This window comes from Alternaria novae-zelandiae (assembly GCF_023758075.1).
Source record: "Alternaria novae-zelandiae strain BMP 2774 chromosome Unknown scaffold_34, whole genome shotgun sequence".
Lineage (NCBI taxonomy): Eukaryota > Fungi > Ascomycota > Dothideomycetes > Pleosporales > Pleosporaceae > Alternaria > Alternaria novae-zelandiae.
Genome location: NW_026056994.1, coordinates 54,019 through 75,934, shown reverse-complemented (window position 1 = coordinate 75,934; position 21,916 = coordinate 54,019). Strand labels below are relative to the sequence as shown.

General features: G+C 53.4%; 6 protein-coding genes across 6 annotated transcripts; 3 read left to right on the top strand and 3 right to left on the bottom strand.

Annotated features, from left to right (window-relative positions):
- Positions 1-395: 395 nt before the first annotated feature.
- On the bottom strand, positions 396-3,630 carry J4E88_010468 (uncharacterized protein; the record flags this gene model as incomplete). Its single annotated transcript, XM_049404059.1, has 3 exons — positions 396-512; positions 620-3,364; positions 3,625-3,630. The coding sequence occupies 3 exons, from the start codon at positions 3,628-3,630 to the stop codon at positions 396-398; spliced, it is 2,868 nt and encodes a 955-aa protein (XP_049250150.1).
- An 804-nt stretch (positions 3,631-4,434) lies between these two features.
- J4E88_010467 (uncharacterized protein) lies at positions 4,435-6,286 on the top strand (the record flags this gene model as incomplete). Its single annotated transcript, XM_049404058.1, has 4 exons — positions 4,435-4,510; positions 4,605-5,436; positions 5,479-6,034; positions 6,125-6,286. The coding sequence occupies 4 exons, from the start codon at positions 4,435-4,437 to the stop codon at positions 6,284-6,286; spliced, it is 1,626 nt and encodes a 541-aa protein (XP_049250149.1).
- A 2,045-nt stretch (positions 6,287-8,331) lies between these two features.
- On the bottom strand, positions 8,332-10,260 carry J4E88_010466 (uncharacterized protein; the record flags this gene model as incomplete). Its single annotated transcript, XM_049404057.1, has 2 exons — positions 8,332-9,840; positions 9,922-10,260. 2 exons carry the CDS (start codon positions 10,258-10,260, stop codon positions 8,332-8,334), a joined length of 1,848 nt encoding a protein of 615 aa, XP_049250148.1.
- Positions 10,261-11,683: 1,423 nt separating this feature from the next.
- Positions 11,684-12,975, bottom strand: J4E88_010465 (uncharacterized protein; the record flags this gene model as incomplete). Its single annotated transcript, XM_049404056.1, has 2 exons — positions 11,684-12,700; positions 12,835-12,975. 2 exons carry the CDS (start codon positions 12,973-12,975, stop codon positions 11,684-11,686), a joined length of 1,158 nt encoding a protein of 385 aa, XP_049250147.1.
- A 3,273-nt stretch (positions 12,976-16,248) lies between these two features.
- Positions 16,249-17,177, top strand: J4E88_010464 (uncharacterized protein; the record flags this gene model as incomplete). The annotated part of the gene is made up of 2 exons (XM_049404055.1): positions 16,249-16,777; positions 16,828-17,177. 2 exons carry the CDS (start codon positions 16,249-16,251, stop codon positions 17,175-17,177), a joined length of 879 nt encoding a protein of 292 aa, XP_049250146.1.
- A 682-nt stretch (positions 17,178-17,859) lies between these two features.
- On the top strand, positions 17,860-21,004 carry J4E88_010463 (uncharacterized protein; the record flags this gene model as incomplete). The annotated part of the gene is made up of 2 exons (XM_049404054.1): positions 17,860-19,758; positions 19,808-21,004. The coding sequence occupies 2 exons, from the start codon at positions 17,860-17,862 to the stop codon at positions 21,002-21,004; spliced, it is 3,096 nt and encodes a 1,031-aa protein (XP_049250145.1).
- Positions 21,005-21,916: the final 912 nt, after the last annotated feature.

The following is a 21,916-nucleotide window of genomic DNA, read 5'->3' as shown; positions in this document are numbered from 1 at the left end:
TAGAGAGGCTGTTCGCTGAGCGAAGACGTTGAACTAGACGAGAATCGCTGTTGTCAGGCGAAGATTCGTGAAGAGCAGTAAGCCAAGAGATAAAGCGAGTGGGCTTTGGAGACTGAAGGAAGGGTGTAGTCGTGTCAAACCCACGAAGCATCTCGCTGTATCGCGAGCAGAGGTCGTCGACGTCGATGTGCGTCCATGCATATTGCCCAATCTCTGTAAAAACCTATGCGTAGAGCACTGCGAGTTGCGGGGACACGACAGCGGTTAAAGAGAACAAAACTTCTGGAAAGCGGTCGACTAGGTATTGCCATGACCCGTTGTTAGTTGTCAGTCCGTCCACGCCCGGAAAGAGGAATAAGACACGGATGCGCCGACCCGCCAGAGCTTGAACATGGTCAATGACCCTTCGCATCGTGTCGTAAACGCTTGCCACTCGCGCTGAATGTCCAGCTGAACTGAGAACTGGGAGTGTCGATGTGATGAACCCTAATACCAGTGGGATCCAGACCGGCCTAAATCCTTGCATTGCTAGCGCTCCCTGCGTGTCCATCTTGTCGTGGGGTCTTGGGTGGTTGTTGAAGACTTGTTCCCATTGATCATACATCGCTTGTAGGCGTACATCGACTTCTTCCGATTCGTTGTGGAGGACTTCGGTGTCGGAGCGGACGCTGTCCCGTGGCCTGCCCGAGCGACGGAAGCACGGAAGCACCAAATCGTATGTGCGTGTCGGGTCAGGCGGCGAAGCGCAAACATGGAGATCTGTGCCAAAGATAGCACGAGCCGCGGTGGCGCGGATGGTAGTGCTGCCTTCGAGGGCGTACGCTTCGATGCATGTAGGGATAATGCGCGTACTGGCCTTGACGAATTTCCCATCAACAAATGAACCGGGATGGCTAACGTTCACATGGGAGGATTTTATTTTCCTCCTGCCCAGCGTTTTTCTATTGCGCAGCATAGTGCGCAGCTTATGATGCATTTCTTGGAATTCTCCATTGCGGACTGTAGCAAGGTAGCGCCTGGCAAAACGTCGCAAGAGAGCTTTCACTTTGCGACCACTGAAATCTGGTAAATCTAGGTGCGGAAGGTTCTGCGTCTTGTGTTCAAGAATGGCGACGGCTTCGCTACGGACAATGATGTCCTGCTCGTCGGGGTCATGGTGCGTAAGATAATGTCGAATCTTAGGAGAGTGAGATATGCGCTCAGCGTAGCCATCGCTGCTGTCACTGTCATAGTCGTTGCCCTCGGGGTCATTGCTCTTGTCATCATTGTAGTCGTTGTGGTCGGGGTCCTTGCTCTTGTCATCGTTGTGGTCGTTGTCGTCGGAGTCCTTGCTCTTGTCATCGTTGTGGTGGTTGCCAGATAGATGCTCGATGTGCGCATCGAGCGCAGCCTGGCTCGAGCAGTAGGGAGGATCACGGCCGCTGATAGTGCTGTGTGCTTCGGTGAACAGCTCCCGGCGGAGTGCCGTGCCAACGCTCAAAGCGTTGGAGGCCGACTTCGCGGGCTGGTCATTGTGAAGTAATGTCCTCACATTCCACGCTGCGAAGACTCCGCAGTCATCTGCCTCTTGTTGTACTGTGTCCTCGTATCTAATGGCCACTGTGTTCCAATCGACGTCCGCCAATCTCGACCGGGGGTGAGAGAGCGCCACCAGCGCAAGGAATTGCCGGAGCTCCTGCTCGAACATAGAGGTAGATCGGTATCTACGTCCTGTGTCGTAGACGCGCATGAGCCCCGCCCCAAATTCCATGCATAGCGCCTGCACCACTACCCAATGGCTGTTGGTTGGATTCCAAGTGAAGACGATGGACGCTGCGGCGTCGAGCTCAGGGATGATGAAGACTGATTGCGGAACAAGTGATGCGATGTTGGGGCGTATCTCGGGGTTAGATGATGACTTTCCGATGGTTTCCATGTATACTGGACTGCTTGTAGCGACATACACGACCTCCGGTAAGTACCCCCGTGAACTGCCGCATCTCTCGACAAGGAAGTCGATAGTCGTGCCGGGCAGCCACGTCTTGGCGTAGCACACCTCGAGCATAGAGGCGAGGCTGATAGGCCACGGTCCGAGCGGAAGAAGAATCAGCGGTATGGCACCGTCGGACTCTTGATATTGCTGCACCGCCATTTGAACGACGTCACGGAGCATCCCCGCCCGTGGGCATGTGTCCATTCGGAGGGTCAGCTTCAGGATGTAATCGGATGCGCTGTCCAACTCTTTTGCCCTGGTGATCTGCATTGCCTCAATGTCCGACTTGCTTGGTGGCTGTGAGAGGTCGACGGTCAGCTTAACCCTTTTCCGGGACTCAGGCTCTGGGGGCTGCGCGCTACTCTGACTGAACGGGATGGCGACGCCATAATCTTCGTGGTCGTCGTTGTCCGGAGGAGGAGACCAGTCGTCCTGTATGCCGAGTGTTCCAATGGGGGTGGCAGTGGCAGTAGATGCTGCCGTGGGAGCAGGCGTCGCGGTTGCGATGGACGTCGCGGTTGTAATAGGGGTGGCGGCTGTGATAGAGGTGGCAGTAGCAGTACATGCTGCGGTAGGAGTAGGCGTTGCAGATGTGATAGGCGTCGCAGATGTAATGGGGGTGGCGGTTGTGATAGGCGTCGCGGATGTAATAGGGGTAGCTGTGGCATCTAATGCTGCTGTAGGAGTAGGCGTTGCGGATGTGATAGGGGTGGCAGCTGTGATAGGGATGGCTGTGGCATCTAATGCTGCTGTAATAGTAGGCGCTGTGGTTAAGGTATTAGCTGCGGTTGGTATAGGCGCTGTAGGAGTGGGCGTCGCGGTTGTGATGGGGATGGCGGCTGTGATGGGTATGGCGGCTGTGACGGGGATGGCTGTGGCATTTAATGCTGCTGTGGCATTTGATGCTGCTGTGGCATTTGATGCTGCTGTAAGAGTAGGCACTGCGGTCGAGGTATTAGCTGTCGTTGGTATGGGCGCTGCGGGTGAGATTTTGGCCGCAGTTGACATGGGCGCTGCGGTGGTGATGATCGCGGTGGTGGTGATCGGCGACTTCCTTGTAACGAATTCTGCTAGAGGTTCCTGTTCGTCGCCGGCTTTATGCTCAGTTCTCGGAGTCTTACTAGGCTTCGGCGTAGAGGGGGGCGGTGTCTTAGGTGCTAGAGGCTTCTTTCCGTCACCAACTTCATGCTGAGCTGGCGTAGTCTCATCAGGCTTGGACGTAGAGGCAGCGGGTGTGCTGTTCTTCTTGTCGTATGCTTCTCTGTGTGTCTGGTAGGCCCGCGTGGCTCTGAACTTGTTGGCGGCGTTTACCTCCTCCCTCAGGAAGGGTTGGTAGTCCGGCTCTCGTAAGATCCGATTCATGACATCAATCTCAAGGCGCTCTCGTCGGCTCTGGTAGTGAGACATGCTGGGCTGAATGGAGTGGGCAAAGCCAGGACTGGACAAAGACAACGCGGAAGAGAAGAGCAGAAGGGCAACGAAAGCGCAGCGAAAACACTCTCAATATGCTGTGGCCCCGCATTTTGGAATTGATTGTGCGCCATGTCTTTCTGTTCGAGGAAGCTGCGCAGGCGCAAATTTGCGGGGCGGTGCGTTGGAGGAAGTCGCGTTCGGGGACGACGAGCCGTACTGGGCATGGGATCCCATCTCACCCACATGGTGCCAGGTAGGGAGCATCTGTCTGGCTGCAGACCAGAGGCATCATGTTCCGTAGAGCTTAGCAAGACAGAGTCCGCTTCACAGTGAGGTAGGTATGCTGGGGGTGCATTGGCGACCCGAGTGGATGCCTTTACAGTGTTAGTTGTCTATTAAACGCCATGAAAACTGCCACAAGGACGACAGCTAGCAAAGAGAGCCTCTTTCTTGTTTACCTGATAGTTGTAATGCAATACATCGTGCTGCAGCGCGCAAGTTAAGCCAAATTGGCCACAGCAACGAGCGCGATGCTTGCGATGCCTGCGATGCCTGCAATGCCTGCAATGCCTGCGCGCTGCAGCAGTTAGACGACTAAAGACTGCAGTAGCCGGGGAGCTGAAGATCTGGTGCGAGCACAAACATCCTAAGCATTGGGATATGTGGTACTTGAATACGGAGAGTTGTAGGTAGGTTGGAGTCTTCAAGTTAGTGGAGAGAGACCCTTGCGGTTTAGCGCTGTTCTGAGCGTGGGTGACGTCATAGATCCTGCGCTGGGTTTAGACAAATTGTGAACGTCAACCAGGGTACGACGGATTACCGCTTACATCCAGTCAATCAGTAGCCACACCAACGAAGAACATTCATTCAATAATGTCTTCCAAACGCCCGTTCACCGACCGTGCTTTCTCCTCCCACAAACGTTCACGATCTGAGAACACTGCACACAGTGCGCCCTCTTTCTTAATAGAGACTGCACGTCTCTCTCTACATTTACCTTTTGCTTCTGCAGGAGATATACCGATCATGGAGCCAAAGATTGATACAAGATGCGCCTGGCGACTCGGTTAGCCCAGGCTGCGAAGCCTGCCACTGCAAAGTCTGTCAACGACCACCAAACACTTGGTCGCCCACCAACCCGCGATCAACAAAATCTTAGATACTCATAGCGTAAGCACTCTCGGTCCTGTTCGATACGTCGCGCGGACAAGGCCTACAGAACTGGCCACCTCCCACCCAACGATCGTATTCTATACGGATCTCGGAGAGCCGCGCCAGTACGAGCACTGCGCCTCTGCAGTCCAAGAAATCGCTCAGTATATCCTATCCAACAACATAGACGCTTCGATCGAAGCTATCGACCGAGTGGTCGGCGAGAGCTTCACAGTCACAGCATTACAAGGACCGACGGCGGCAGAGATAGCGCGTTATTGGGCGAGCAAGAGACGAACCCTTCTCCGTACGATCGCGAATAGGAAGTGGCTGAGCCTTGACTGTGTTAACCTTGGAAAATCCACCGACGGTCTAAAACCTACTATCGTCATCACGGCATCAGACGCAGACGCAGATGTGTGGGACCAGATTATAGCGAGAATCAGCGTTCTCTTTGACTACAAGCTGGAGGTAGAGCTCCTGTACGGACCGCGCAGTAGGATCGATCTGGCGGATGCTGTGGGAGATACCGAAGAGGCGGAGATGTCGGATATTTCAACCGAAGTAGAGGAAGAGGCGGACTTCGCAAGCAAGGAACTGAAGAAACCCAAGGGTATCGCGAATGAGTCGGAAGACGAAGAATTCTGCCGTCCCTCGCATTTCTCTACCGACATCTACCCTGGTACATCTGTAGGAGTGAAGGGAGGCCCATCAGGAAGCGTCGGTGGATTCCTGAAGATCGAATTCCCTGGACTGCCTACTCCCGCCACCCAAGTCGGTCTAACTAACCTCCACGTACTATGGGGAGGTGACGAGAAGCCAGTGCAACCGCCTCATCTGAGGGAAGCTTCTTGCGGCTCGGTCACCGTAGTAGTACCATCAGATCGCGACAAGACCCGGTACGTCCGAAGACGCAAACTCATAATCAACAAACACAACAGATATCTCCGCGACGCAAGTTCGAAGCATCAAGCTGTAGAATCCGAGAGCCATCGGTCCAAAAGGCAGCAATGGCGAGAAGAAAGAGAAGAAGAGCGCAAAGAGCGTAAGCGGGTGGAAGAGGCATCCAACGTTGCAGGAACAACATGGGCAAGCTCAGCAAAAACCTCTCGTCCTCATCCCAGGTACACAGCGAAGCAGCATGAGAATTGGACGGAACAAAGCCGCAGTACCAACGATACAACCGAGGGCCCAGCCCTGGAGTGGGACATTGACTGGTCGCTATTCTCGATAGACGCACCTCGCTTGGCGGTATCAAAGACTCCGCGTTCAACTGATCACCGGCACTCTGCATCAGATTCGGAGATATCCGAATGGGGTTCGATACAAGAAGATAGAAGCTATGAGGTCGTCAAGATCGGTAGGACTTCAGGGTGGACAAGGGGAGTCGTCAACCGTGCAATGTCCATACTCAACACCAGCGTACATGCATTTAAGGAAGTCGACAACACAGGTGGGAAGACCGACACCTTCAAACCGGTACTCTGCCACTCCATAGTATGTACGATGCGAGACGGAGCCCCTTTTATATCCCCAGGGGATTCAGGTTCTCTCATCCTCCTTAATGAAGAACGTCACGACAACCAGGCGTGCATTGTTGGCCTCGCTATAGGGGGTAACAAAACAACAAACATCGGTTACATGGCACCGATTGACCTGATATTGATGGACATTGAGGAAAAGGTGCAAGGAAAGGTAGTATATCCAGTGTCGGTGGGTATTAAATTGGGAGCGGACATGGACTCTTGATCGGTCCGGCGAGTAAAGAAGTATGAATATGAAGTAACGCATTCAGGAACATCCATGTCTAGAGGGTGATAGATGTAAGCAGCCAAGAGTCTACATTACGTTGGAATTTTGCCAGTTTCTGTTCTGATACTAATGTAGACTGCAGCTTACCTCTACAGTTTAACCTTTGAATGCGCTAATAATGCGAGAAGTTTAGGTTTTAATAGACAAGTTATCTACAATATAATAATAATTAAGAAATTTGACAACGATAGTACATAGTTAAGCGCTAGCGCATGGGGCTGATGTTATAGGAACAGAAAAGGTACTCCAAGAGAGGAGGTATGGCGGTACCGTCCTGCACCAGGAGAAACTCATGCGTGGCGGATGACGCGGTTAGCCGGCTACCGCCAGTGCGAAACTCGACGACGATGGGTTAGGAGCGAAGAAAGGGCACATTGCGGGCGCTGTAGTTATGGTATAACCAAAATGGGTATAAACTAGGGCTAGACGTTGGGACGATATGGCGTATTAGTTTGTACAGGCCAGGGGATGGACACCCATGGTGATCCCAGCTTGAAACCGGGCAACGGGCTGATGCGGGACTTGGTTAGATGGGGACATAGGGAGTTCAGAAGTGGAGCAGCGCCCGTGGCGCTGCTTCGCACCACTGCAGTGTCAGGGAATGAGGCGGATCAACCAAGATATCGCCACGCACCTTTTCCATGCAAAGAAGGATGTTTGGCCATGTAAGAACGCAGGGAAATCAGACGAGGAGGAAAGTCATACCGTAGGATAACCTCGTAGAGCGGACGGATCGTCACTAGATATCATAGACAACGGGATGGGACTCGGCGTCTTCCCCACCCCCACCCCCACCCCACCCCTCGGACGACTCTCAGTATAGCACCACCAGCACTACGGCATTACAGACTCTGCTTCGGCATCCAATCTAGTCCTTTATCGAGAACAACATCATCATCGGCGCAGCAGTATGAGCCAAAAGAGAATATTAGAAGATGCTGAAGTCGCGCAGGTGGAACACACCAGCTGCAAACGTGCCAGAGTAGACTCGTCTGCGCCCTACCCCAGAAGAGACGTCAACGCGAAGAGGAGAGAGACTGGACACAGGAGCGACCCGATCCACATCCAGACCTCGTCCCAAGGCGCTTCTACGCCCTACCCCGGAAGAGACGTCAACGCGAAGAGGAGGGAGACTGGACACAAGAGCGACCCGATCCAGATCCAGACATCTTCTCAAGGCGCCTCCTCTGTCGTTCCACCGTCCACGCCATTATGTCGAAATGACCTAATGCCTCCGCCGTTTCCAGACCCAAAATTCGCCAAAGCCATTTTGTCTTCGGACTACGGATCGTTTCCGCAAGAGACCCAGTCGTCACAATATGGATCCTTTCCAGTGCTCTCGTCTCCATGCGCGTCCCACAGACCTCTCCCACTTCCACACCACCAACATAAAGTCTCTTCTTCTCTGCCATGTCTCCCACAACAGGGCCGGGCAAGAGAGTCACAAGGAATATCGTGTGCAGATACAAGCCCCTATCTGACTAGTTTGCTCGCCGACTACGAACACGTCGGAGAACCAGACCCCGCATACATTTTAACAACATGCTCGACAAGTAGAGGAAGTAGCAACGAGTTCGCAACACCCTATACTACGTGGCGAATTAGGAGGTGCCTCAGATCACACGTACTACACAAAGATAAAGCGCCCACCACACGAACTTCCCATTCAAGCCCAAAGTCCACCCATCTAGGGCGTCAATTAGGGTTCGTACTCGCGTGCGACTTGAAACCCTACATCTTCGGACCACTCCATGTGATCTGATGTGGAACCATGAATTAGGCGCTAAGATGTGTATGTGCAATATGTGATTCCTATTTCTGACGTACTACCTGTCATCCTCAAAGTCCATGTATGTCCTGCTGTTCCATCTACCTGCAGCACTTCCAGGAGGCCCTCGATATATCTCCGCTTCACAAACGCCAACTTAATACGGTACTCAGGAGCTTTCGCCGCATGCTGTAACCAGTCTTCGTCCCTTCCTTCAACACTGAATACCCCCAGCCTCTGCTACCACCTTTGAGAAATGAAACCTATGCATGTGGGGTATCTTCCTAGCGTCAACCTCATCTAGGGTGTAAAAGATGTCCCGAGTGAGGATGGAAATGGTGTTGATGTTGAGTGGACGTGTGCCAAAGGTAGCCGCGACGCGCTGGTGTATCTCCGTCGCAATGGTCTTGAAACTACCCAATACGTCCTTGGAGCGAGGAGTATCGCAGATCAACTGCCACTCCTCCAACTTCTTGAACAGCGGCAATTCAGCAGCCAGAAGAGAAATCTCTTTTTCACCTTCTTGTAACAAACGACCCCGCTCCAAAGATCCTGCTATCTCTTGACACCTGAAACCCAACACCTTGAGGTTCTTGTGGTTCTCCTGGAGAATCTCGATCGTCGCCATGTCTAGTGATGGTTTGCCGAGACTCAGGAAGCACTCTTCGAGTTCGCTGTGTGAACTGAGAATATGTGCGTCAAAGTCAGTTTGCCAATCTGCACCAGCTTCTATCTCAAGCTTCTTCAATGTCGAAAATGACTTGCAGAACTTGGCTAATCCGAAAGCTTCATCCGGCTGAAGATACTCCCCATAGCTGTATATATTGATCTTGACCGTATGAAGATGAAGAGGGTCCTTTGAGCTCATCAGGTGCTCGAAAAGTTTCTTCAACCAGCAGCATTGCTTCACCCGAAGAGTGCGAAGAGTCGTGATGCTGAATGAAGTAAATATTGCAGGCCGTAGTTGCCGGAAATCGAGGCCAACAAGACTCAGCTCTCTGAGCCCGAACGGCTTCGAAGGCAAGTGAAGACCAAAGTTATCGAAAGGGTTCTGAAGATAGAAGGTCGGAGAGTCCCTAGTCGTATGTCGGCCAAAGACCACAAGCTCATCAATACTTCGAGTCTCGATACCCATCATCTGGATGACGTTTTGCGCCACACTATGCGGGGTGCCGGAGTCCAATTGCTGGCTGGGATCGTGATCTCCTACGACGCTGATCTCCCTAGCCAGGGGTTTTTCTAGTTGCTTGTCTGATTGGAACCGGATAATAGCCGAGTGGTTGAAGATGCCACCATCTTTGAAAGGCCCCGAGTTGATATGTCCAGGTCGGCAAGTCTCGCGAAGCGGTCGCATTGGAAGATCGAGGTTGCGAAGTTTAGATCTGAGTTTCTCACCACGCTCCTTGCTGGTGAGAAGGCTGTATAGTCCGACGTACGACTTGTAATTGAGAGAACCCACGAAGCGTAGCGACACTGGGCTGAGCTCCTTGAGACGGTTGAGAAGACGCTTAAAAAGCCTTGTTCCACGATCATTATCCAGTACATTGATACGAAGATGCCGAGTGAAACGCAAGTTTTTGAGAACGATCGAGAATTGAGCGGGGGTCGTCTTGGACGTTATCCGGCCGACCACGATGTCGATATCCCGGAATCGTGCCTCCGTTCCAACTCGGTGCATTGCCTTGCAGGTCATGGACAGTTGCACTTGACTCTCCTTTTCGCACTACCCAAGTTAGCTTCAACACTCTGCTGGAGCGCCAGTCACGTTACGACCGAGTTTGAGCGAATACCAGGGAGTACTTACATAGTCAAACATCATCATAATCAGTTCATCGGGAAGATCTATGGCGGTCGCATACAGTGTAGTTACTGGAGGGGCGGCCAACGCTTTGCCGGAGCGAGCCGTACTACGAGTGTGCCTATCTCTCGCGGCCGCGCGCCTTGCCTTCCTTGCCTTGGTCCTGGAGGCGGCGTTTTTGTTCGGGGCGTTTTCTGCAACCTTGCGAGTGTCAGGTCGCCTTGTCGATGTGGTTTCCGCCGTGCGCTTCTGCGTCTGCTTCTGTTTCTTCTTGTCGTCGGTACTTGGCGAGTGAGATCTGCGTCGCTTGTTGGACTTGATCGATTGATGGTGGCCGGGAGCCATGGCGGGTATGCAGTAAGGGGGATAAGGTACGATCTCGGTGTCAGTGGTTCAAAGAACGTAGAGCACGCCAAGTAGAGGAAGCAATTTTAGTACGTCTGTGCGTCTAGGCACCCTTCGCGGTGCAAGTGAATAACGTGATCAAAATACCTGACGGACCACCACGTGGGGGGGCACGAGCCAATACGGCCGCCGGGGTCCGACAGGCTGCAATAATAACAAGACTGTCCTTCCTGACTGTCCTTGCTTTCCTCCCCTCCGCCCACCTTCCCACTTCTCTTCGGTACCGTTGAGTACCTCTTTTGTTCCGAAACCTTCGCTCACATGGATGGATCGCGCCGTTTACGGTGTAAGTCGACCGTCCTACGAGGCCCATCATGCTGCCCCCAGACCTGATGGTCATACCATGTGTACAAAGGGCCTGCTACGCTGTATGACGGGTTCTTGTCGTCATCTGTGAGAGCGGGCTCCTCGTGCGGGTGTTATGGGTAGCCACGGACCGAACGGAAGAAACGTGCGCTTGGCCCTCATCTCGCGCAAGAGTTCTTGGAACTACATTCCTTGGGCTGGACCTTGAGCACCCAACTGGGCGAGGACGTTCAATAACCGCGAGACGGACGTGAGTGACGGTACCACACGAAGGTCTCGAGACCTAGGCGAGAGCGTGTTGGGGCTCTTGCTGACGATCGAACGGCGCATCCCAACGCGCTCCGATGCGCATGGTAACATATAGTAAGCCCCCAACTCTTGATTTCGCGAGCACATAACCCCCAAATAGATTGCCCGACCCCCGGGCCAACACAACGGCGGAAATGTAAGAGCAGAGGTCTCACGAGAGCCCAAGTGCGAGCTGCGTTGGGGGCTCGTACTGACGAAGCGGAGGATAATTACCCACCCTTTTTTCGTTGATTCTACTGCTTCATGCAGTGTGTTGAAGAAGAGAGCTACGCAAGAGTGTGTCAAGAGCACGAAACTGGTGCCCTCAACTAGATGTGACAATACGCTCACAACTCTCACCCGGTGAAGAAATAGTCCACTTCACCGATCTGTCAGAAGGAGGGGACATGGCAGGCATAAAGCTGAATAATTGGACGATGCACATGAACGCTGCGAAATGAGACAGAAGGTAATGCAAATTAAAGCAAGGAGCGAAAAGAAAGATTGTGGGATGGCCGTTGAATTCGAGCTTCCTTTTGGTAGCTGCTGTCGTGTTGATCTTGGATGGGAGGAGGTCGGAAGACGGCCCCGAGATGTTGACGCGCAAAAATGCCACGCTATGACGTCATCACTGCGCGTCACATCTACGCGAACGTCGACGTTCCATTAGGCGTCTACAGGTTTCCATAAAATCATTGCTATGTGCTATTGTAGATCTCCGTAGTGATCCGATTATCATTGTACTGCCGGACTCCTTCGCTGTACGTGGCTATGTCGATTCATCCCAGCGCAATGGTGCAAAGAAGTTCCTCGCCAGGTCGAATGTCATGGTGAGCCCAGGTATACCCACATCCTCCTCCGTAACAGCCCAGTAGTCCTTCCGCATCTCCAGCTCCAGCTCTTCGAACAACGAACTAATTCCAAAACCATAGTATAGAAAAGGCTGTAGCTCTGACAGCTGGGCTTCAGAAACCTTGATTAGTCTCGCGAGACCCAGCATGTCTTCGTCGCGATCCGCCCAAATCTCGTCCTCCACCTTCTTCACCTTTCGACGACGCTCAGTCTTGAACGGAACGACACCCTTCTCTGCCCAAATGAAGACATCCACCATACTCGCCGCGCACTCCCACTCGGCCAAGAACCGGTAGCGGAAGCTTTGTGTGCACCAATCGCAAGCGACCAGCCCGCAGATAGAGCAGAAGTTTGTCCAACTATTCGCGCGATATGTACATCCTTTGCAGCGCGAATAGCTATACTCTGTCGCATAGAGCATCTTGCGTCGCCACGAGTGGATACAATTGAGCTGCAGGAAGCTCGGAGTACCGCCGTCGAAGATGACGCTAGCGTCGTGTGTTCTTGGGGCCAGAATTGGGACGCGTCGGCGCAGACGAATCTCTTGTCGAGCCATATCTGATGGCGGTGACGGCCGTGGGCGTGGTGGTGCTGGATCTGGTAGAGTTACAATTGTTGTCGCGACTGGAACGACATCGTCTGCAGGAGCAGCTACGTCAGCCTCGCTCTGCGCTGCGTCTACTTCGCCGTCTTCGCTGAAATCATTCTGAGGCCCGTCGATCCAGCTCAGCTCAGATTGATCGTCGTCAATGTTATGAGTTTGACCATCTTGCTCGGCTTCATCCTCGGGGTCGTGGACCACTTGCGCCGGATCTGTTCGGTCGATCTCAATCTCATCATCAGACGTATCTTCTTCTGTTGCATCATCCTCGTCGTACTCCGGTTCATCATCTTCGTAACCCCATTCGTCGCCATAATCCATATCATCATCCAACTCATCATCGTAGCGATGATCATCAAAGTCAGGATCGTTATAGTCATCACCATCATAAGCTGCATCATGCTGCCTAATGGCGTGGCTTAGCTGTCGCTGGCCAAGTCGATTGAGTCCTGCGCGGCTATAACCACTGTCTCGATGCAGGCCGCGAGCACCAAGCTCATACCCCTGTTCATCATACCCTTCGACTGGATCTCCGTAAGACGGGCAACCTTCATCCTGATGGAAGCCTTCGTTGGTCCAAGGTAGTAGGCAAACGAAGCAGAACTCATGACGGCAGTAATGACAGGTCATATGGTTACAAGCTTCTTTGTGCTCCATCCAGACCCGGCAGTTTGGACATGACTTTGCGCGACAGCTGCTCGAGTACTCAGGCATCCACTTCGGCCGCATCCCTGGCTCGTCTGATACTACGCAACGGTGCTCTTGGCCTGCCCACTCATGCTGGCATCCGACGCAGGTGTTAGTCCCGCATCCGCAGTGTGCCACTGTGGAGAAAGCGTGGCTGTTGTCAACATGAGATCTCGGGATGAATGAGCGACACCGCTCATTGACACAATACACGCGAATGGCGCGTGGTGTGTAGTATTCTTGCGCCTTGAGTGAGTAGGTCTTGAGGACCTCTGGGCTCAGCAAATGTTCTACAAGACGACGTGGAAGTGGAGTACAGCACCGGGCTGGAAAGGCTTCAGTGTCTGCGAGGGCAGCGTTGTAGGCGTCGACGACGCAGTCGTTGCACATGAAGTGTTCTGTACAGTGAGCGACTCCTTCGGAAAACATGAAGTCATCTCCACAGATGCAACACTCGTACTGGACCGTATCTTCGATCGGCCGCGTATCGATAGATGGGGATTCTCCGGCGCAAGCTTCCTGCTCGTTGACTACACACACTCTGCCCTTAGCTACCCTTCCCGCGGACTTTCGAGCTTTGCGCAAGGCCTTGTGATTCATGCCGGAGGACGGAGCTGGAGTTGTGTACAAGATTCCTCCTGGCAAGGATTGATCGGCCATGATTGAGGTCGATCTGATGGGATCTCTGGTCGGTCCTTGATCTTGCTTAGTAGGTAGACGGGCGTGCTCAAATTGAGATTCTGGTACGTCAGTATTCAGTTGACCAGCCGCACTGGAGATAATGGGCCTGTGGTCATGGAAATGAGCTGGTATATATAAGGGGGTAGTGCTTTCATCGCCACCTCAATACTAAAGGCGGGCCCATCACTAGAATGGTAGGAAATGGGGCATGATGTCTGTGCACCCAATAAACCCCAGTAAGTTCTTGAGGAGTCAATGAATTGTAGTCGATGCTTGGAACCGATCCTTTTCAGTCCGTGAGGCTGCCAAGAAGGGAGGGTGGAACTGTATAGAAGCACTTGTGTGACTTGGAAGAGGGTTTTGACTAGTACCTATGCTAATTTGACGCAGTTTGTGTTCGTCGTTCGTATACACCTAAAAAACTCAGAGTAGTTGAGTTCCAGTAATTGCACCATTTCAAATAGGGGAGACAAAAATAAGAGCACTTCCGATTTCGTTATTTCAGATCTACCGATCAAAATCGGATTTGTTGCATCACATCCCGCCTAAGGAAAAACCCGAACAGGCGTGCAGCCTATATTAAGATAGGAGCATCCAAAGCAGGCGACCTGAGGGCAACGTAGGCCTCAGAGTGTTCCGTTTTTCCCTGTCTGCTCCCAATTCGGCCACCCTCATACAACGTATTGTACTGATAATATGAAAACGTCCATCGAGCACGCACACTGGACTGTCTATGATGAAGGTGGAGATGGAAAGTGAGAATGCAAATGGGCCGACTCGATTCTATCTTATCATACCGATGCGAAATCAAGGTTTGGTTTGCCTCCGCGGATCACACTTGAGCGAATAGCAAGCAATAGACCGGGCCTCATACTTGCACAGGTAGCAAGAGGACGAGGAGAGCCGAGAGCCATTCGAAAGATAGATACATCTACAACAAGACCTAGTAAGCAGCGCGTAAGTTGAGACATCAATACTCGAGCGCAGAGTGAGGGAGATAGATGAGAGTCGATCTTCCCAATGGTTGTGTATTGCATGATGGGACCAATGACAAAAAGGGTATAGCGTAGTCGACGATAGCCCAGAATGTGGGGGGCAGCGTGTCACATGCCACACCTTTGTCACTGTTTGAGGCCATGTGAAGCGTATTGGAGGTGTCGGCTGAGCCTAGGTGGTCTAGAGGGGTGTCATCCGTACGCTGGTATCGTAATGAGGCTGGCGGGGGTGCTGTCGTCGTGGTGGCGAAGAGGGATTGGGGGCAACGAAGTACTTGTCGCTGTGGCTAGGGACATGATGGTGCAAGTGATGCGAAAGCGTACGGTGCATAGCAAGCTCTAACTACTCCGGAGCAGATGCCTCGCGTCGGCAGGACTGTGATAACGTAGTGGTTGCGATGGCGGGCTGGGAGTGGGGAAACTTGCATGGCGTGTCGCGGTACGCTGATTGGCTGAGCGGGTGGGCTGGCTTCCAAGGTTCCTTTCCTAAATAGCGCTTCTGCCATGTGACCCTCTCTGCTCCTTCCTCGTGATTCAACCCTCCAGGGCTTGGAATTCGGTCGTTCAACTCGCTGATAATCGATAATCAATTCTGCCTGAAAAGAGCCCAGAGTCTGCAGTTTCAAGGTAAGCATTCTGTTCTATTTCCCATTCTGTTCTATTTCCCAGCGCTGCTTGTAGAGCAAGTTGTCGCGCCTTCGCCCGTCACCTGATATCGCGCATCCACCATCCGCCGAAGAACATCAACGACGAGTTTGTACCTCTTTAATTGGTAAGTGAGCATCATCGCTCGTCTCGCGCGACCGCCGGAAAACCCTGCATGCGCAGTCTGCCCGCGCTTCTGCACGGCTTGTCGCTTGCTGGGAGAAGCGCACCGGGCGTCGCGGTGGCATCGAGCCTCGAGCCCGCCCGGTGGTGTTGGTTCGGCATCCCGCCCTTGATGGACGCGCGCATATCCACCACGAAACGACGCACGACGCCATTTTGCATCGCACGATACGACGGCTCTCTTTTCAGTCGTGACAGTTGCGTCTCACAGCAACGGCCAAATGGACGCCCAATCCTTCTGCTTGCTGGCGCTCTGTCGCACCACCTTGACCTACTCACCTGCTCGCGCCCGTGCTAATGTTTGTCGAACGCAGGCCGCCTCTGTATGCGCTCCCCAAGCGCATGATTGCTACATCAAGTCGTCTCCGACTTGTGCGTGAACCGGTGGGCACAGTGCTGCTGCTCCCCCGCCTCGGTGCTTGCGCCTGCGACTCACGCTTCGAGCGCGTCTGCCACTTTCACCAGCCTTCCCATACGTCACCCGCTTAATTCACTCACCCACGGCTACCTCTTGGTCGCCCAAAGGAGCATTTCGTTCTAGTCAGACTTCAGCGCCTCTCACTATTGGCTCTGTACATCCCAGGCCTCGCCGTCTCAGCAACCGCGCGCAGAACCTCGACGCCGATCCCAGTGTCCAACGCGGATTCCAGCTGCTTCTATTCATCCCTCCCAGATAAACGACCTGACGCCATGGCTGACACCGCCGGATACCCTACCGACGGCAAGCTGGATGCACACAACGTCCACACCAACAAGCGGAAGCGCGACACGCGCGATCAAGGCCTGAACCGACCTGCTCCCCACTCCGCCAACAACGATCTCACCGACCAAGCCACTGCCTCATTTCTCGCCGCGCACAACGCCGCCGACGACGACATGCAACAACAGTTCGACGTACACCATAACGGTGGGACCAACACCGCGAGTGTCGGCGACACTGCCGCCGCAGCGCTTGCCTATCACCAGATGACGGTCCCCCAGGCGACAGAACTCCAGTTTCAGCCACAAAACTCAGGCGACGGCTCCTTCAGCATGGGAGACCACGGCCAACAACAAACGGGCATGCAAGACTTTAGTCTCGAGGCTTTGAAGGCAGCTACACAGACGGGTCGTCCCGGTCAAACAGCACCCAGCGACTCGCCACCGCAAAGCTCTGCGCACAAACCTCAAGTTGGCACAGATGAGTGGCACAAGGTCCGAAGAGACAATCACAAAGAAGGTAGGCGTCCGTGCGAGCCCTCCTAGATACAGTTACTAACAGCTGCATAGTTGAACGCCGCCGCCGCGAAACCATCAACGAGGGAATCAACGAACTAGCCAAGATCGTCCCCGGCTGCGAGAAGAACAAGGGCTCCATCCTGCAACGGGCTGTCCAGTTCATTACTCAACTGAAGGAGAATGAGCAACAAAACATCGAAAAGTGGACGCTTGAGAAGCTACTCACCGAGCAAGCCATCACCGAGCTCAGCGCTAGTTGCGACAAGTTCAAGGCCGAATGCCAACGGGCGTGGGACGAGTGCAATATCTATAAGCGCACATGCGAAGCTAACGGCATCATACCCGACGAGATCAAAGAGCGCCAGGAGAACGGCGAACAGACGGGAGCTAATCCCATGTAGAACTGGGAAGAAGCCTCGCTTTTTGACTATCTCTTCGACGCGATAGCAACCTTGCCTTGATAGCCATGTTCGGAAGACACATATCTGTACTTCTTTTCTCGACCTGTCGGTCTACTGTTCATTCCCCGCACTGGCAGTGCGGCAGATTATGTTATGTTCGGCGTACAGCTGTGGAGATATCGCTCGCTCTTTAGGGACAGGGGTTTCTTATTCGTTTGCATCTGGCGGCAGCGATCGCGGTGCGCCTGGGTTGGCCTCTCCCATACAGACAACCGAGGCTTCTCTTACGTCTTTTGATGGCTAGCGACTCATTTTACAGCAGGGAGGCGTTCTGCAATGGTACATCACTTTCGGTATTCAATGCCCATCGCTAATTGTGTTATGAGAACTTGTTGTTGTGATAGCTTTCAACATACGGGCATTTCGCACAACTGAATGTTTAGCATGAGTCGCGCTAATCGGAGCCCTGCTTATCCATCCGTTAGGTCGGCGCATCCCACCTGCCGAGCATACACAGCGCAACTCACCTTCTTGAATCGTGAAGACACTTGCCTCGCCGCTCTCCCAAACTGATCCGTCTGAGAATCATGATCCGCACGTGAAAGGAGTCCCAGACATGGTGGGCGCAGCACGTTTCCACCAACTCGACCACCCCACACCCACATAATTCACGCGATCGACCATGGCCAACAGCGACGTGCCCGGAGAGCCACTCGTGCCTCCCATACTGGATGCAGCTGAGCTGATCGGGAACTCGAGCGCTGATTTCCCCGTCATTGAGGCAGAGCCCGAGGAAGAGCTCAATCTGCCCCTCGATACCGCCGAGCAGCAGCGCATACTGCTGCAACAGGACCAGGACCAGCCCCAAGCCGGGCCTCCCCTCACGCTGCCAGCCCGCCCCGGCCTGCAACGAGGCAATTCAGTTCCTACGCCCGCGCCGAACCTACCCCCGCCCGCACCGCCTGTACCGCCGCCCGACACGCCACAGAACGATTCGCTTTCGCTCGCACAACTGCAGAACCTCGTGAGGGGCATACCCAAGGTCGAGCCCGCCCCATACGCTTTCACATACGATGACGCATCATGTTTCGAGGAGGAGCTGGAGGAGTGGTTCTCGTATGCCGTCGAGGAGCAGGCCATGCTGCTCAAGACCCAGGCGTCCTACGCATTGGAGTGGAGCGCATTTCATGGCCTAAACGACGTGTCCAATGGCGAGGACGGCTTGGACTGGGCCTCGGCGACGACGACACAACACGACGACTTCGTGCGACATCTATTGGGGGGACTCAAGGAAGTCGACCCTGTCTTGAGGTTGAAGAAACTGGAGGCATTGGTCTATGTCCTCCTTGGGTGCTGGCATGAGACTGCAGGGCTGCCTGACCCAGCTGCGGGCGAGGCAACAGAGTCTAGCACGACTTCAGCGCGCAACTCTGCATACATCAAGTCAGATCGGCAGGCCTCGCTCATTAAGCGCAATGTGCACCTACTCGCCGAGAGTAATGGCGTACAGACCATCGTGGACGCACTCAGCTCGTCGCTCCTGCGAGCATGCGGCGCAGATGTTACACCTGAAGCCCAGCGCGATTCCAAAGAGGCAGAACGACGCGAAATTTGGTGCACCATGACTGCAGTCTATGTCTTATTGGAGGTCGCACGCGACGAGGAGAAGACGCAGGACAGCCGGACCCTCAGAAGCGCCATCCTCGCCCTAGAGAAACCAGGTCTCCTGATGCTTTTCGTGGATCTCATCGCGAAATTGCGATGGGATGAGTCAATCAATCTACCGCTTAGCAAGATCTCACTGCTACTCTGGAAGGCTATGTTGGTGACTTTCGGCGGTCTTGCAGAAGTTGCCAAGGTCAAAGAGACCTTCCGGGACACCAGCCTTGAGTCAGAGGATTCCAAGGGTCAGCCACTCATCACCGCGTCCCCTCTTGATTATCACCTCTTCAGACAAGAGATAAGCTCCAAGTATCCTGCGTACAATCCACCGCTTCCCGTATTCCCTCTTGAGCCAGAAAACAACTCCATCCTGCCGCCACTGAAGAACCACCCTAACAAGGTCGCTGGCAACCATGTATTCGGCTCTGGGCTAGGCGACACAAATGGTAACAGCACATCCATCCTGCATCAACCGGTTCATATCGCAACTCCGGCACCCTCACCTCCGCCTTCGCCTGCAGGCCCCGGTGGCAAAGGTGGAAAGAAGCAGAACTACCAGACAAATCAACTGTTCCCATTCTTGTATCCGCCACTCGATGAGTCTAGTAACAAGTTGGGCGGAAAGGGCTCGACCGACCTACAGGACCTTCTGGTGGGACGCAAGTGGGAGGGCTCAGATATTCCTGCTTCTATCTTGGAAGCCGCGGAACTGTTCGCTAAACGCATGAAGGCCACGCGTGCCATGAAGCAGCTGTGGGAGGAACGTGTCGCATTTATGAAGTACGAGCGCGGTTGGACAGGCCCTGACGAGAACCCTGATATCGAGGAGCTGTCACTCGAACCGAGTGAGAAAGCTCAGTCAAAAGAACTCACACCCGGCAGCAATGAGGAGCGCTTGCACTTGGTCGAGGAATTCTACGTGAGTGGGCCAAAACTCAATGAGGATGTACCAGCTGACCGTACACTAGCGCATTGCACTGCCTAATCTACAGTCACTAATAATTGTTCTGATTAAAGCCATCCTTGCGCACGTCACGGCACTTGTGACACAGTCCAGTGGCGCGAACGGGCTCCAGAGCGGTTTCCAATTTCAGGATAACCAGAACGGCACGACAGCCGGACGGCCTGACATGAGCGGCATGAACGGACATGGTAGCACCGTGGCGACGAATGAGGAGCTTGACGCGATGCGCACACAAGAAGTCCTGGATAAAGCAGTCACCGGCACTCTTATATTAATCCTCAAATGGTTCAAAGTGTCCCACATCCTCAAATTCGAGTATATCACACAACTACTCGTCGACTCAAGCTACGTTCCGTTGATCTTGAAGCTACTGCAATTGCAAGAGGTGGAGAAGATTGTGAACTTCAAGAGTGAGCAGGAAGAGTTGAACTTCTTCAACTTTTGCCGGACACATTCCAGAAACGCCTCTGAAGAGGACCGCGTTGGAGGAAACGAAGGAGAAGCGCATGACGGCGAATCTGACGAAGACGACGCCGTCCCACCCCCAATCCGTCTGTCCAGGGAAGACTCGAACGAATCAGGTGTTGAGCCAGCCCTACCACCTGCCCAGCTACAACCTCCAGAGGTAGACGAGCTCGGCTTTCCAACGAACGAGCTGCCTAAAGAGCCAATCACCAATTTCTCATGGCGCGCGTTCTTTACGTCAATCAACTACTTGCGGATCATGCAGAAGATCTGCAAGAATAAGGCACATCGTAACCTCATGCTTGTCTCGTACAAGTCTTCGCAGTTCCTTCGCAAGAGCCTGAAGGTACCACAGCCGGAACTACGCCTGTACACACTCAAGCTGTTCAAGAACCAAGTTCCGTACTGCGGTCGCAAGTGGCGACAGTCGAACATGCGCGTCATTACTGCAGTGTATTTGCACTGTCGACCTGAGCTCCGAGACGACTGGTTGGCAGGAAGTGACGTGGATGCTGAGGTCGACGAAAGTGTTCCGCTCGAGCAGGCCTTACGATCACTTACACACTGGCACAACCTCAAGCGATACCCCGAAAGCTTAGGTGCTAAACCTGGCGTTCTCGAGGAGGAACAAGATTTCTTCCGTAACGAGCTCGAGAAGATGGACTGGGGTGAAGAGGCTGCGAATGAAGGCGAGCTAGAGCATGGCTGGCCGGATCTTCCGGTTGAGGGTTGGTGAATATCTTCCACCCTCGCTCCTGAACAATCCACCGCCTAGCACCTTGGTCCATTTGATATATTTGATATCCAGTCTGGATGTCATATTAATAGTTGGCGCAGATGATTCCCAACGCGGACGGTTTCTCCAGCGACCCAAGTATCAGGTACATCGGCGTAGAGAAGCAGTACGAAGTGGAAGATTGGCAAGACCAACACTTTCGCGTTCCATTTCAGAATCGGCTCCCAAAACATGGCCTGGCCCATCAGTGTTCAGAAGGTCAAAGCGTGCCTCTCGGTGGGATATTCATAGCGAATTGGAAGAGCTCGTCATAGCATCGACAAATAATGATAGTGAGGACGACGATGACGAAATTGGGAAGAGATACGAATCTGATGCGACGAAGAAGTATGGAATCAAGTTTCGTTTGAACGACGGCTGGCAGAGAAAGGGAACTAGAGTGCTGCGACGTGAGAAGAGAGCAAAAAGCGAAGGCACTGCATCTAGTCCAGAGGCTGTTTAATACGTAGGTAGGCGAAACTCGATGTTGCGTCTTTGTTCGCAAGCCGCAAATCTGGTCAGGGATACCCACAGAACACAAAAGCATTAAAGGAACAATCGCATCAAATACCGCATGGTTCTTATAAACACTGAGCGCTTGGACTTAATGCAGTGATGATGATTGACATTCAAATGCCGCGGCAATTGAGGCTAATGCTGTCATCGTGTAGCTGTACTGAAGAGAGGTGCAACAGTATGTACACCGCGTCGGAGCTAGCACAGCATCGGGTCAGACAGTCTAGACAGCAAACGACGGCCAATTAGCCATCAGTACATCCGGCTTACCTGGGGTAGCTTTGCAAAAGAAGAAATGCGGCCCGTCTTGCCTGACTCGGGATGGCACTACCCCGAGCTCCCCACAGGTTGGGGTTG